Source organism: Amblyomma maculatum, chromosome 1, assembly GCF_055883805.1.
Source record: "Amblyomma maculatum isolate TAMU_Amacu chromosome 1, ASM5588380v1, whole genome shotgun sequence".
NCBI classification, from domain to species: domain Eukaryota; kingdom Metazoa; phylum Arthropoda; class Arachnida; order Ixodida; family Ixodidae; genus Amblyomma; species Amblyomma maculatum.
The window spans coordinates 220,444,601-220,461,503 of NC_139344.1; the positions used below are offsets into that span (position 1 = coordinate 220,444,601).

Here is a 16,903-nt window from a genome sequence, read left to right on the forward strand (position 1 = left end):
GAGCTTAAAGGCTTTCCCCTTAATATAAACCCAACGCATATTGTTGATCAATGGGATAGTTCTCGCCCTGCCGGGGTGACGCAGTGGTTAGAGCGCTCGACTACTGTGCCCAAGGATACGGGATCGAATCCAGACCTCGGAGGCCGCTTTTCGATGGATGCGAAAAACAAGGCGTCCGTGTGCTGTGCCATGTCAGTGAACGTTAAAGAACCCCAGGCGGTCGAAACTTCCGGAGTCCTCCACCACGGCGTCTCTCATAGCTTGAGTCGCTTTAGGACGTTAAATCCCACAAATCAAATCAATGGGATAATTCTTCCACCATGAGTTCTTCTGGTGCCTTCGCGAAGCTATTTGTGCAGGCTGACAATAGCCATACAGTTTCCAAAGCGGCCTGAGTTAATCCTTCCCGCTAGTGCACCCTGCATCATTTCTCTGACTTAATTACCCCCTTCTCCCCCCGCTCCCCTAGACCAAGGCTGATCGTGTCCACGGCACAAGGACAAAAATCAGTCTCCTCCCTGGCCTTGGCTGCAGAGCCACAGAAAGTTGTTCGGGATGTATCTGTATGCGTTTCGGGAACCAGCGTGTACGTGAAGATATCACACACTTCACTGTGAGAAAATGAAACTGTCCCTTCCGACATACCTAAAAGTGAACCCGGAATGCCACACTTTCGGCACTTGTGCGGTGCGCTACGCGCGCAGTTGGCTCGTTGGCTTTGCAATCAAGGTGAGGCAGGAAAGTGAAATTAGGCCGAAATTCTGCTCCCCAGGAAAGGTCAGCTCGGCGTTTTCACTGCAAGTCTACATATTTTCCTGCGGGAACATAATAAACATAAGTTCCCAGCAGAAATTTCCAATATTTTCAATGGGTTGATAATAAATTTCCCTTTTTCCCAATGAAACTTCCCACGATTCGGCAACACTGGTCTGCATGGCCGCTTCACCCTATCCCCTCATCCTTTTCAAATATGACAAAAGAATAGGGCGTTCAGGTGGCGCCTTTGCATCCGCGACGCCTAACTCTAACAGATGCATTTAGACACATGTGAGCACTTGCCGAAAACGTCACTATTTAACACTTGTAGAACACTGCCTGCATTATTATTACTTACAAATAGGAATGCTTGTCTTGCAACTTACCGCCGCCTGCAAACTAATACCTTTGTATTAGTTATTAGTTAGTATTAGTATTTCTACTAAACCTCTGGTGCCCCTCCCTTCATTCCCCTGACTCCCCACATTGCACGCCCAAACCACGTGGTTTGAAGATTGGGAGGCCGTCCTGCAGTACCCCTGCCCAGAACGCCAGCAATGGCTGGCTCGCCACGCTGTTACTGCAGCCACGGCCAACGTGACCCTGGACTGAGGGTCACGTTGGCCCCCCCCGACTTTATAAATAAATATGTTTTGTCCTCCTCCTCCACATGTGCGCACTTCCCAAAAACGTCACTATTCAACACTTGTAAAACACTGCCTGCATTAATAATACTTACAAATAGGAATGCTAAAAAAACAAAAAAACAACGAAGGTGGGCGTTAGATTAGCGCCACCACACAGTCACTGTGAAAAAGACGGACAATTTCAATACTGCGGGAACGGGCGCGATGCTGCAGGCACTGTGCAACAGGAGGCACTGTACAAGGCCTGGACGAGTGTTCGCCCCCTTCCCTCGTCTAGGCCTCGCGCCGTTGAGCTACATACAGCACATTGCACAGTTACATGCGCGCCGCAGAATGCTTCTCTCACCTAAACCGCTGAATCCTCGCAGCTCAAATTTCACACATAGATGGCATTTGGTTGGCAGTATATTTTTATACTTAATTTGTTTAAGTACTTGCCTCAATAAATCAGATGCGGCGGTTGTGAATCAAGAACCACTGCCCAGCACTGGCAACTGTAGCGCCATCTCGTGCTTTTTTCAACAACCTTCCGACGCCTCTTTTTTTTTTTTTCTTTTTTGCTGTAGGATGGACAGTTGGGCGAGTTGGTACATTTGCATTTGCATAGTGGGTGGTACAGCGCGAAGACACGAAACACAAAAGAAGAGAAGCGCAACAGACGAGCGCTGACTTGCAACCAACTTTTTATTAAGAAAGCGGATTCTTATAAAAAAAGTTTGTATAAGAATCCGCTTTCTTCTTAACAAAGTTGGTTGTGAGTCAGCGCTCGTCTGTTGTGCTCTTTTTTTTTTTGTGCTTCGTGTCTTCGCGTTGTACCATTCATTCATTCATAAACCTTTACTCATGAGGATGACCTGAGGCCTAGAGGGCCTGTACCATCATTTTGCTGTGATAGAGCTGCTTGAAGCCGCATAAGATGGCGCCACTGGCTTGTCATCCTTCGCTGCTGCCGCATATGATTCGAACATCCTACTTCTGATTGAATCAGGCAAGTACTCCAAATAAATTTAGTACACCACGCTCCGAGATCGTGCACGTTGTCCGCATGAAGCCGTATTTCACGCGGTAATGTGCAATGTGCGCCTGTACCGGCCATTATTGCTCGTGCTCAGCCTCAACTTTTTTTCTTCTTTTTTTTTTTGGAAGGGGAATAGGTGTTCTCAGGTGGCGCCTGAAAGAAAAGGACGTTGAAGTGGGTTCGCGCGCTGTCGGCGGAACGCTGCTTGTTGACAAAGCCTCGCCTGCCTTTTCGTGAAGTGCAGACCTCTTTCCGTGACATATTTTGGTGAAGGTTCTGGGTGCAAAAATACTGCCGACCAAACACCTTCTCTGTGCGAATTTAAAGCTGACAGTATTCAGCGGCTTAGCCGAAAGGAGCATTCTACGGCGCGCATGTAATTGTGCAACGCGCTGTATGTGGCCTATTAACGCGCGTACCCCGTGCATGACGAACACTCCCACAGTGCGCCTTGTAGCACCACGGCACATGACTAAAGGTACCTTGCAGCCAAGTATTCCATGCAGTGAGCATGTAACCGCACCTGGAGGAAGGGGAGAGCGCTTCAACCCTGCGACGAATGTGATCACGAAAGTGGCTTAGCGAAGACGCGATGGTAGGGGCGAGGGCTGCAGTAGACTGTCTGACAGCACACCATCTGGTCAAAAAACACAAGTTCGTAGATCACTGACCGGTTGCTTAAGAAAAATGACATTTCCGAAGCGCTATGGCTTCCCTTGTTCACGACCTTACTCTCTTCAGAACAAGGAAACCATACATTCCAAAAATATATTATAGGACTGGTCAGTGGTCTATTTTAGCAAGGTGAGAATTAATCCTACCTTTACTGTTGCATGAACACAAGCATGCAGCTTACGAGGTCTTCACTTCGGTTCACCTGGAGAGTCCGACGTTAACAAGGCCCCACGTGTTACTACGACGGTGCCAATACGAAAGAGCATTGAACAATGGTTGAGGGGGAGTCTAGTTCGTGGCGGTGTCAGCACTCAAACACCCAGCGCCATCCTCCGACTGGGTCAAGCACACTGCTGGTTCCTACACATCAAGTATAGACAAGCGTCATGTTTGTAAACAAAGGTGGCGCTGCGATCGGCAGCGACATGGGGTGTAGGCAAAAAGCGCAGCGTGCCTACACTGCGCCAAGCGACGCTGCCTTCGAAATCAGTTCGCGCGTGCGAATATTCAGAAGCGTAAGCTTCGCTTGTGCGTAGAAATCGTTTGGTTTATGCCTGGAGAGTATTTCAGCACGTTATCAGCCGATTACTGCTGGAATTACCTGGGAAAGAGCGCTGCATTGGCTTCCTTATCCGTGGCATCAACAGCGCGCGGCTACGGTGCGAGTGAGTGATTAAGTTAAATTAAAACGAGAAAGCGCAATGTACAAGAAAGACTAATAGTCAACATTGCTCTACTCCCGGGCCTATTCCGAGCGCATGCAAGGAGGACGACGATGTGAATGACTGGAAGTGTGTTTTCAAATGCCGACTCTTTTGACTTTGTGCCTTTCTAGCTGATTCAAGCACTTTCACTTAAGAAACAATATTATCGGCAACTATATATAGTGAACTAGACATTACATTTTTAGCTCACTTTACCGCCAACTTAAGTTATAGATTTCACATTAAATAAGAACTCAATCTTTTAGTAATTGTAATATGTTCGCATAGTGCGCTGCCAACTTGTTTTCGCCTGCTCGATAAAAAAGACGTTTGACGTCTGTCTCATCTTACATACGTAGCCAAGGTCATTCACAGGTTAATATATACACGAAGGCCTGTGAGAATTAATGCTCTCATTTTTTTTTCTATTTGCTCTCTAGGAGAGACGCATGAGTGCAGATCCAAATTATAACGTTCTGCACGATCGCTTGCAGCGAAATTTGCGCGATCTGCTGATGTTTTTGAATATACTTGTAAATTTTTTTTTTTCAAATGCGCGTCATCTATTATGCTTATTTTACACCCCTCATGGCCGATTCCACTTTGGGACATTAAACTCCAAGTACCATATATACTATGAGAAAATTTAAGACTATGAGAAATAACGCTGCGAGACTGCCCGGATCATAACGATGTTACTATAGAACCGGTGATGAAGAGTCACTCGAAACGCCCGAAAGTAAAAACAAAGAAAATCTACTTTACAATTAAGTCCGCGGGCCTGTTATATCGGCAATATCGCGCTGGAGTGACCGCTCAATGTAATTGCAGTTACCTTCGCAGCAGCTTTTGTGTCATTTTCTGCGTGAATATATACACGGGCAATACTGCAGGTGAATGGAACTTGTGCAGCTTGCCTGCGGGATCATACGCACACGGAGTATCGCGTCTAAACTTCTTATGACTTGATAGTATATAAAACGGGCACGAGCTGGAGGCGCTTATTGTTATTGAGCTCTTCGTCGTGCCGCCGAAAAGTAATCACGACAATTAAGGGTTGCAAACAAACTCATCTAGTTGCAGTGCAGAAGAGCAACGCACGTTAGCCGCGAAGGTAATCCGTCACCGAAGTCTACTTGTCGCGCTCAACGCCGCTGCCCTTCGCTCTCACATTTATCCGACCGCAAAAAAAAAAAAAAAAAAAAAACATGTTAAAACAAGTGCCATTTTCTTTTTTGTGCCTCGTGGCGCAATCAACTGCACCACAGCTTGCAGAAATATCGGGAATTATGCCCGAAAACGCAGCAAGCGTCGCGCATCCAATGCAGACGGTTCGGGCTTTTGCCTACACCACGAAAGTCACTGCTGTCGCCAGCGCCGCCGCATCTCCATTGACGTCACGGGCTGACGCTTCCTTTACAGCGCGAGTACAGTGAACTAGTTCACTGTAGTAGGGTCCCTAGAAATACTTCTAGGGACTCTAACTGTAGCGCGAGCGCATGGGCGCTGCCATATTTGATCATGCGACCCTTGCGCCATAGCTGGCCTTCGGGCCTTCTGGTTTGACGGCTTTCGGCGCGCTAGTACTCGGCTGCACGGTGCGGCGTACCCGCTATCGTCTGGGGACAACGAGCTTGTAGACAGCCGAAAAACTTCCTGTGAATGCTCATAGTGTGTGTAGGTGCTAAAAATGTTTAATTTAACCACGTATTTCATTTATTGCATTCTCCTAACTATCTGCATTGGCTAGAACGTTTCGACAAACCGTCAGCCGTCGACTCACTTTTTAAAATTTTTTTTTTTTACCAATTCCCTCTCTTGCGCTCTCAGTGGAAAACATTTTCTGTAAAAGTGAATCGATTACAAACTGATTGTCCCCTCAAACTTTTTTCTTATTCTCTTGCGCAGAGGACGAACGCATGTTCAGACCGTGCTGGCTGAGACGCATTATTAATGTTCACCATTTAACACTGTGCACAATATTTACTGCTCAATATGGACGCGCGTGTAATCCCCGACAATTCATAAGGTATAATTTTACCTCCTGTAAACGTCCTGGCTTCAAAAGACTATTACGCTGCTTGATGGCCGCATCAGGCGCTCAGCGGCAATCACCTGCGCTCGGGCTAAAGTGACTGGAAACTGCATCGGAATTCAGAACCTACTGTATAGGCAGCCCCCAAGCAAGTGGAGATATAAAAACTCTTATTATGGTAAATTTTATCATTGGTCCGTGCATTAGTTTCATAAAAGCAGCAGTTATTACAATTGCAGCAGTGCTTGTCTAATTAAAGTTTGGTTTGGTTTGTGGAGTTTAAGTTTTAACATCCCAAAGCGACTGAAGCTATGAGTGGAGGATGCGGAAATTCCCTCCCCCTGAGGTTCTTTAACGTGTACTGATATCGCACAGCACACGGGCGCCTGGGTTTTCGGCTCCATCGAAAAGCAGCCGCCGAGGTCGGGATTCGATACCGCATATATCTTGGGAACAGTACCTAATTAAAGTAAGCAAATTCACTGACATGCCCACACTGACTTTCCTTCTCTGCACAATCAATTCTTATAAATGTATATACATTAATAGCCACGTCAAGGTACTCCTTAACGCCATGCGAAAATAACGCGGCATCAATGGCGCAATATACAACTCCTCAGAAAACGCCAGGGTCGTTCTCACATTCCCATAGCTACTGCCGGTACTAAAATGTGCTGGTGCGTGAGGTGTAGCCTTTCTTCACAATGCACAAGCGCTTTATTTTTCCAGAACGGAACATGAACTCGTGATACATCTCCGAGAAAAACGGCGGCCTATAGCTAGGCCATAATGTGCACCTTATGTAGAAAGCATCGTCTGTTCTTCCGCCAATAAACAACAGGTTCATTAGCTCTACTTCCTTGCAGAATGCTTCGACAATACAGCTGACACATGCATCCAAGCAGCGGTGTTTAAAAGTCAGCCAGCATTCTTACACAAGATGCACAGCAGCAGTCCGCAGTGCGCGCAGATACGTTCCGAAGGCCAGCAATGACGGCCGTACTAGTGGCACCATCTGTTGGGGAGAGTGGAACTACTCTTTGTAAACGGTCTATACTGCAAGAGCTCCGCAAAATGAAGTGTCTGCTGTTCTGCAGCCTCAGGAGAACGAAATACAGCAATGAATACGTTAACAAAAGTTTGTTTCCTCATCGGGCAACATGCTTGTTTAAGAGGGTTATAGTAGGGTAAATCGACCAAAAACCGATTTTCAGCCAATAACAATAATGGTGGCCATGGCCGGGAGTTTGACCTTCAAGCGACCTTGACCTAAAAAGTGTGGGCGTCCATGAATCCGCGGTGTCCAACCCGAAGTGCACTGCGTCTTCCCTTCCTCAAAACTTTAGGTACAGTGGTAAGACTATTGTGCCGGAGTTCCCAGGTTCGATCCCAACCGCCGGCGGCTGCGTTTCGATGGAGGTGAAACGAAAAGGCGTCCGTGTGCTGTGCGATGTCAGTGCACGTTAAAGATCCCCAGATGGTCTAAATTACTCTGTAGCCCTCCACTACGGCACCTTTCTCCGCTTTCACTCCCAACTTCCTCCCTTCCCTTATGGCGCGGTTTAGGTGTCCGCGACAAGTCTATACTGCGCCTTTCCTTTCTTATAATCCAATTTACAATATACAAGAAAAAAATATGAAAACATGACCTTCACCTGATTAGGAGTGTCACAATTCCATGGTGTCCACCCAAAAGTATAAGGAGCCAAATTTCCCAAAACGTAAGAAAAATTATGAATAAACCGCGGATCGAAAAGGCGGTGTTACAGGGGTTTTAGCTGCAACTCTCGAAGCTTTTCCTCTATCACTATGTTCAAGCAATGCTTAGATCCCTACAATTTTTTTTTTGTTAATTTCAGTACTAAACAATAATATACACTACGCGGAGCAAAATCGCTGAGTCGGTAGTGGCGAGCGTGCAGGGACGCTCGAAGCCATTGAAAAACCGCGCCTCCTGGTGTTTAAAAATGTCGTACGCGAGCGTTTGTTTTCATCATTTCTTCTGTGTGTATGAATTTTTTTGTAATATATATGTGGCTAAATCAATTAAATATATCCCATTTCTGCAATTTTCACAATTTGTAAATGCAAATATTCCCACCAGGGATGCTGATGTAGCGTAATGTGTTTTTGTTGACCTCTGCGCAAGTGTTTTCCGGAAGTTGTTTAGCGGTTTTGCCACTACATCTACCTTGATTTGGCCGCGTATTGTGCTTGATTATGGCAAGAAGAGCTTCAAAGTGGACAAGGAAAAAAAAAAAAATATTTCCGCGGCAATCAGTTCACAGCGAGTGGCGGGCCGTGCACGGGGATGATAATAAAGGAGAGATGAAAAAAAAAAAAAAAAAAGAGGGGAGGTCTGGCTTATCAGCAGCGGATTAGGTGAAAAAAGCAAGTAAAAATTACGGCACCTGATAGAACAAATAATAGAGGGAGGAGAGGTACCAAAAGACAGAATATTGAGCAGAATGAGACAAGTTTACAAGGGTAAGGGAAGCAAGGACAACATTAAATCTTACAATCACAGTTATCTCGGTCATATATAAACTGGAAACGCAACTTGTTAAGAATAGACTAGAAGAATGGGCAGAGGGTGAGGAGATACTAGATGAGCTGCAGAATGGGTTCGCAGTTATCCTCCAGTCTTCTGCGGAAGACTGGAGGATAACTTGCTTATACTAACCCAGTGCATAGAGTAAGAGACCTCTATGGTTAGCCTTTCTGGACATTAACGGGGCACAGTGATGTTCGTGAGGTCGCTAATTCCAGCCAACCTCCATGTTCTTTGCACCATGCCGACGTCAGTTCAAAAAGAATTACGAAAATTGACGCGCAGAAACGAAAGTTATTCGGTTTATAAAACTTTGATCACAAGAAAAAAAGAACAGCGCGTCTGAGCCGGTGCGAGAGGGAGCTCCTCTCCCATTTCGCTCGCCCAGCGCTCGACTTGGGTGGATAGTGGAAGTGGAACGGTGGAACCTACGACGCCTACGAGAAACGCAGCGACGCAGCTTTCTGCTGACGTATCGGAAGCTTTCTTCCATGGTTGCCTGTCCAACTCAAACTGTAGCCGCGCTTTTTGTAACGACGCTGCGAAGCTGTGGCTGTGCTATGAGGATAGGCTGCTCTGTCTGGCCAAAGCTGGCTTAGCCCACTAGATGCTGCTCCACACCATTTTTGCGGTATTATCGACGAGGTGGACCCGACGGTCAGCAAATCTGCGTCGCCGTTTTGGTGTTCCGCCGGCGTCCATCACTGCTGCTGCCGCGGATCACTCGAGCGCTACTTGTGCGAAAGTTCGAGAACGAGTACGAAAGGCGGAGACGGAGGGATAGCGTACAGGAGCTAAGGCGAAGCCTACCCTGTAAGTACCTGTACAGGGCCAGCAAGGAGGCCATAGGCCGAGAACGACTATATGACAACTGCCCGGTCAGTGGCCTGATGGCGAAAGCCCGCTGCGGAGTACTGCGGACTCGGGTGTGGCAAGTGTGGCAAGCGCGCTTCTCGAGCGATCTCCACACAACTTGTGCCAAACGCGTGCAGCTGCCTACTGCCAGCGGCATCAACTCGATGATGAGGGCTATAATGAGGGCTCCTGCGAACTGTGAGGCAAATTACTAGAGCACAGAAAATAAGATCTGCCAGAACTCCTAAGAACATAATATTCGCGCTCAGGAATGAATGCAGTTTTTGTTTCTTGCGTAAGAAAAAACCGTGTCACATTTATAATAATATTTTAACTTCTTTCTAACGGCCTCTCTCGGCCATTTATTATCCGCTGCGTAGTGGCGTAGTTGGCCAAAGCTCAGAAATGGTTCAGGTTCAGACGAGTTAGACCAAACTTTTTTTTCATCCGCGGAATGGGTGCGTCATCGGCCCCGGTTCAGCGCGTGCTGCGTACAGAGTGGGTTATCTGTACCAAACAGTCAGTATTTCATTCTGCTGGTAGTGGTAGAGTTTTACAGCAAGGCGAAGACTGTGTGTGCTCGATGAGAAACTGATTGCCGCTGCATGTGCGCATTTCCGGATGATGGGACAATGCTGCGTCACAGCTCGGCGGCTCGGCTCGGCCTCCCAGGCACGTCGCAAAAGTGGTGGCTTGTTTTACGGATACACGTCTGCATGAGCGGCGTATCGCTACATGTTTTAATTGAACGGTGAAGGTGAGATTTTATTGCTACGAAGACGCGTGTCGCATTGCTCAAAGCCTTCCGTTCCACTCCCTTTGTTGCGTGTTTTGCTTACTACGTCGTATTACCGCACCAACGTTCGCTGAACGTGCTTTAGCTGTTATCACAGTGATGTTCCTATTGTCCATGGGATCTTTCTCATGAACATGTCAAATGCTTAAGTTGTAAATTTGTTACCTCACACTGACTCCTCTCAGTGGCAAATGAAGCGCGAGTAAAATAATGGAATCGTGAACAGGGCTAGATTTATTGAAGCGAAGCTATATCGTAGATATTTTCACTTCTCAGACGCATTAACTTCTAAATACTAGCAATAATTGCTTACCTAAGCTCTTACAGGTTGGCTTTCTAGCGCTAGCGTTAGTTATTCCGTTCGTTTGCTTTTTGTTCTTTGACACTGATATGTACTTTGTTTGTTGGCGAGATCTTTTACCCTTTTATAATCTCACCGCGTCTCGTTCGGAGATCTACGCTCAGGTCATTTTGTTATCACGAGGATTTCATGAAGACCGTGACGAATGAGCGGTTTTGTTTTCTTTGTTTTTTTTTTGTTTCTTTCAGAAAACTTTGTTTTCTGCTCAGTAACTTGAAGAACATTCGATGGTAAAATATAAAGTGTGAGCTCTACCAATGAGCGAAGCAGCGCCCAAGTGAGAAGGAAACGTTACATTCGTCAACGAACTTCGCCGTCGTGTGTCGCTCACATTGGTACCAAAACACTGATTATTGAAGCAGATTAAAATACAACACGCTACGATTTTGCCATTATGATTTGGCTTCGGGGCATCGGGAAGGTGTAAAGAACCTAGAGGCTGACTGGAATTGGTGGTCTGGCAAACGTCGTGGCGCCCTTTTAAGGGGGCATATGATAATGTAGATCAGGGTAAGCTGTGGGACCAATTAAAGAGGTATGGATTGGATGGTAGCACAGTCAGGTTCCTATAGAGGGTATATACAGATAACGAGGCTGTCATAACATGGGAGGGACAAACAATAAGCCAGCAAAAATAAAAAAGAGGACTTAGGCAAGGCTGCCCCTTGTCACCACTGCTATTCAAGTCATATATGAGTGAGATGAAAAAAAGGTCTTGAAAAGAGTGACGTAGGAGTATACCTGGGATATATATAGGGAGGGCAGAAAGTAAGCTAAGTGCTACCGGGATTGATGTACGCAGATGAAATTGCCCTGCTGACAAACAAGCGAGATGGGCTTCAGGAGCTAACAAGGATCTGTGGGACAGAGGGGGCTAAGTTGGGACCGCAATTCAGTAGAGAGAAATTCGGGATAGTGGTATATAATGATGACAAAGGCGACCCAATAGGGGTACAGAAAACAATAATTGACCATGTGGAGAAATATAAATATCTGGGCATATGGCTAAATGAAGACAAATACTATCTGAAAGAACAAGACAGAACTATCAAAGATAAAGGAAAGAGGAATGCAGATATTATGAAACACAGGGCACTTTGGAACTAAATAGATATGAGGTAGTTAGGGGGGCATGGAAAGGAATTATGGTACCAGGCCTCACTTTTGGGGATGCGGTCCTGTGCTTGAAATCAGAGGTACAGTCAAGTCTCGAAACCAGTCAGAGATGGGTGAGCAGGTTAGCCCTAGGGGCCCATGGAAACACTCCGAATGAGGGTGTCCAGGGGGACATGGGCTGGTCATCTTTGGAGGCAAGAGAGGCAATTGGCAAACTAAAATACGATCAGAGACTGTCCGAAAAAGAAAAAAGGGGGGCAAAAAAGGTATATAAGTACCTATACATTGAAAAGCATAAATACAAAGTGGAGAAACAGAACCCGAAAGCTAAGGTTTAAATACATACAGATGACTAACGGGACATAGCAAAATACTCACATAGAAAGTGAGGCAAAAGAAACAGAAAGACAGTTGTGGGAGGTAAGAACGCAAGAAAAATCGGCGCTAAGTGTGTATAGAAATCGAAAGCAGGACATAAGGAAGGAAAATCTATTTTACAACTCACGAGGCAGCTTCCTACTATTCGAAGCTAGAACAGGGGTCCTGCAAACGAAAACAAACGGCAAAATTTGAAGAAGTAGATGTATTATGAGCGGTTTGTGGAGATGAATTAGAGACGATAGAGCATATAGTCTTGAGGTGCAGGAAACTTACACCTGCCATCCCAAACGGAAAGGAGACAGATCTGGAGAGGGCGCTGGGATTTGCTGGGGAATATGCACCTAGATAAGAAACAAGTTAGTATAACAAAGGGGCGGTTGGGAGATTGGTGGAATAGAGCAAGGGAGAGGGGAAATTACGAAACACGGGCTGATTTTTAAGGGAGAGAAAAAGGGGGATTATAGGCTAGGCGGCGCAAGCTACCGCCCGATACAAAGTGTAAAGCCATCATCCATCCATCCATTCGTACTATGCCTGGTCTGGCAACAGGTGCTGTTTAGTCCAGTACTGTTGAAAAGGTGAAGGTTAACATGCATGGCATAATGAACCGCAGACAACTGCCGTTACTGTGGATGGAATCTGGATAAAGAGAGGGCATTCATCCATGCACGGTGTCGTCACACTTACATACTACATTTTGAAGAGGAGACTAGTTCTGCCATCTGTGTTCAAGGAATCTCCACTCTGACAGCAGCCAATAAGAGTTCAAAGCAACGCATATTGGGCCATCTGGAGGTATGGAGGCTGCGGGTGCTGTGAATATTTTTGCGCGGTCTGTTGAAAAACGTGGCGTGATGTGCCCCAAATATATTGGTGACGGAGACAGCAAGGCATACTTTGCTGTGGGAGAATCAAAACCGTACACGAAAGATAGTGAAAAGCACGAGTGCATTGTTTATGTACAAAAGCGTGTGGGGACCAGGCTTAGGAACCTGGAGACTAGCTTGACAGGCAAGAAGCTGTCAGGTGGACTACCACTATCTGGAAAAGGTCTCACAGAGAAGGACATTGACTTCCTGCAATATTACTATGGCCAGGCCATACGTGAGAAGAGTAGTTTAAAGAAAATGCGAAAGGCTGTGTGGGCCATTTATTTTCATAATTTGTCCACTGATATAAAAACCAAATCATGGACTGGGCCCCAAGGGATCATCATCATTGGTGTGGGTACAACTGGGCTCGGTGAATGAAATCCTGAGACATAGTCCCACAAATGCAGCTTGCCAACCGCTATCCTGGAAGCAGTCAAGCCAGTTTCCAGGCTTTGTCATCACCAGGCTTTCTAAGCAAGTGCCTCCATGGTGGGACACAGAACAGCAATGAGTCCTTAAATCAGCTTATCTGGTTTGGTTTGGTTTTTGAGGTTCAACGTCGCAAAGTAACTCGGGCTATGAGAGATGCCGTAGTGGAGGGCTATGGAAATTTCTACCACCTGAGGTTCTTTACATGCACTGATATCGCACAGCACACAGGTGCCTTCATTTTTGCCTCCATCGGAAAACTGCCACTGCGGCTGGGATTTGATCCTGCATTCTTGGGAAGAGAAGTCGAGCGCCCTAACCACTGCACCACTGCGGCGGGGTAGCTGATCTGGTGCCGCTGTCCGAAAACGTTTGTCTGGAACGCCTCATTGAAACTGGCCACCTGTGATGCTGTAGCATACTGTAATGATGGGAATCGATCTTGAATTGACTTTTTGGAAACACTTGGCATCACATCACAAAGCAAAAAATGTCAGAAAAAAAAATAAAAACATAAAGAAAGGCATTGGGGAAGATACTGCCAGAAAGTGCACATATTCTGCCGGTGAATTTTGAGCTGTTTTATTCTATATGCAAAGATAAAATTGCATTTTTCTCAAAATCACCATACATTAGTGCAGTGGTTAAGATGCCCAACTACAGCGCCGGAGTACCTGGGTTCGATTCCGACCGCAGGCGGCTGTGTTTCAGTGGAGGTGAAACGAAGAGGCGTCCATGTGCTGTGCGATGTTAAAGATCCCCAGGTGGTCAAAATTACTCCATAGCCCTCCACTACACATGTCCACAGAACACATGTTCTGTTCACATGTTCACATGATCACATGTTGAGAACATGTTGACATGTCCACAAAACAAGTGTGATAGATTACTGCATCTTTCCTTTCTCATGAACCAATTATTAATATTTTTAGAACTTTGACGCACCTTTTCTGGAAAACTGGAAAGGCCACTGATGCTGAAATTTTCTCAACTTCTACTAAATTGTCTTGCAAAGGATTTGAACCTAAAACATTGCAAAATTTTTGAAAAAATGTTATTCTGAAAATAAAAAAAAAAGTTAACTGGAAAGTATCTCCCATGCTTGGTGGCAAGTGGCAGCAATATGTTTTTTCTTTTGTGATTACAGCAACCCAAGCCTTTAACTAGTGTATGTGATGGCTGCTTTTTCTGTGCTCCTACGCGTTAGGGTGGATAAAACTTGCCAAAAGATAAAGGTAAGAGAAGGTTGTGGGGTTGAAATAGGGGGATAAATGCGTTTTCCCCGCTTAGTCGCGGCTGACCATCAAAACCGTCGACCCTACCCAGTGATCACGTGCGCTACCGAGAGCACGCTGACCACTGCGGGCAGTGCTCTTGGGAACAAAGGAACAACACGTGCTGACAAGGCATTTATTGCTACTATAACAACAATGCCAGCTAGCAATAAAACACACTAATGAATACAGGTCGTCTGACTCACCAGCAAGCTGACAGGCGAATGTTCGCCCACGCTAGGGCAGGGGATAAACTCCGAGGCCGGACAAGACGGGCAAGCGGGAGGAGTCCCGCAAGGCTTCACCCCGCCGGCGACTGCGGAGTGCCGCAAGGAGACGTCCACTCGCGTCCCGTTCCCCAGCCGAAGAGAGTTGGCTTTGTCCGCATGCGCAGTGACAAATTAGGGGTGGCGCCATCTCTTGAGAGTTAATGTTAACAACCAATGGTGCCGCCACTTCGCAATAGCTAGAGTAAATACCGCGGGGGAAACCGACTTTAAAGGGGACAATGGGATATCGTTCCCCACAAGGTACATTTAATTTTATGCCCTAGCCTAAAGTTTGGTTCTCAAATACAAAACAAAGTAAAAAGGCTGCTGTAAAAAGAAACTTCCCCAAAAGAAGGCCAACGGTATTCTTATTTAACAGTCAAAATTTTAGAATAAAACATAGAATAGCTGATGAGCTGTAAGGCTGAAACCAATATGACCCATTTACCCTACCATACCTAAAGCCCCTCAATAAAAAAGTTTATTGAGGGGCTTTAACCATACCCCCTTAATGGCACTTAAGACATATGAAATATTGAGTGGCTTGAAGCCTAACAGCTTCACTAAGCTGGTTTCGTTTGCATACTTTTTTCATCTCAAATATTTTCTATTTTGCAGGCATTGTAACGTTTCTAACGTGCAGTGATTATAGTTTGCAGAGTGGCTTCCTTTGCCATTTATACAATCCATTGAATCCTACAGTATGCCTTACAAAATGAAAGTGGAGTGGCAGTTATAGGCACAAGACAACAATGAACCATTTGCAGAAATCTGTAAGTCAGCTTCTCTGTATGGCTCGTTTTCCAACCAAAAGTCTCGTCAGATGCCACTGTCGCATTATTTGAAGAGACAAACAGAGGCTAGTTCCCCTTTCTAACTAAACTCAGGAATGTTCCCAGATGACATCAAGATGACTCAGGGAGAGGTGTTGAAAGGATACAATGGTTCAGCCATTAACAAAAGATACAATGGTTCAGGCATGAACACTGATGCATCATACTCTTAAAGGCATTGTTTAAGTGTCCCCAGTAATTCTACCTTGAAGCCATATGGCTACACTTGGATGGATCCAGTAATTACTGATTTTTTTTATTTTCCTTGAAATATAGCTGCTGTTGTAGCATATTTGTGAGAGCAGTGCAAGCAACATACAGATATCAGTGGTGGCATACTGCCTTTCCGTCTTTACATTAAATTATACTGTTGATTAATAAATACAACAATAAAAAATCCCCAATGCTTTTATTGCTTCCAAATACTTTTGGCTTCTTTGGCTGGTGTGGCAGAAGAAGCTCATGTTTAGTGGCTGATTTCTGCTGTGAAATCAAGTCTCTGAACTACTACTACATTGAGTATTGTTTATTGCCACCCCACATTCAGATCAGGAAGTGAACAGTCTACTAGGCATATTTTGCAAGCAAACCTCAACGTAGTCAATACAGTGATATTTATCACATGGTATTTATTTCGCTCTTAAGTACTATATAACCTTGTGAAAGATATTTCAGGTATACAGTGTCCAGAAGTATAAGGCATGCCCAGAAAGTATGAATACTATGCACGGCAACCAATAAAACCATGCTGCCATATAAACATTGAACCTTACGCTTTCTGTCCACTCTGGCTTCTAGCACTTGGCCCAGTAGCATGCTTAAGAAATGTCTATGCTTATCCGTATGAACCCTTTGTAAGACTCTGAATATTGAGTTCTTTACACAGCAAAACCCCCTTCACCATGGCAGTCAAACCTGTTTTGGGAGCAGAAAGTGGATGCAGCACTGAAGACATCATTCCCTGCATGCCTCTGTCTTTTGTTTCTGTCGTGATTAAGGGATTCAGAGCAGTTGCCAAGCCATCACTTCCCAGGCCCACTCACCCTCACCGAAGAAATGCGAAGAAATGCTTCTGGCCATGATCAAGCATAACATAAGGCTTAAAATATGCGTTTTCAGTATCTCACCTAAGTTCAGCCGCTATGAAAGGCCCCACAACCATGGTAAAGGGTTTTTGCAATGCGGGAAAGATGATATACAAAGTTTTGCAAAGGATCTAGGGACCCTTTGCAAAACTCCATAAGTCAGTTTTCCTGCATAGCAAAAAAAACCCTTTACCATGGCGGCGTAACCCGTTATTAGGGCACAAGCTGGGTGCGGTGCAAAATACT

General features: G+C 45.5%; 1 protein-coding gene and 1 pseudogene across 10 annotated transcripts in view; one reads left to right on the plus strand and one right to left on the minus strand.

Annotated features, from left to right (window-relative positions):
- LOC146205665 (DDB1- and CUL4-associated factor 11) overlaps nt 1–16,903 on the minus strand; it is a 101,535-nt gene that overhangs the window by 73,722 nt on the left and 10,910 nt on the right. For 2 of the 10 annotated variants that reach the window (XM_084590320.1, XM_084590322.1), the window contains exon 2: nt 2,945–3,058. The exons of 5 other annotated variants lie outside the window; for them this stretch is intronic. In XM_084590320.1, coding sequence (XP_084446446.1) covers nt 2,945–3,058 — 114 coding nt within the window. Of the gene's footprint in view, nt 1–645; nt 816–2,944; nt 3,059–14,676; nt 14,847–16,903 lie in introns of all 10 variants that reach the window. 3 more of the 10 variants (XM_084590327.1, XM_084590329.1, XM_084590328.1) reach the window with 3 other exon arrangements.
- On the plus strand, nt 11,624–15,366 carry LOC146205666 (uncharacterized; annotated as a pseudogene).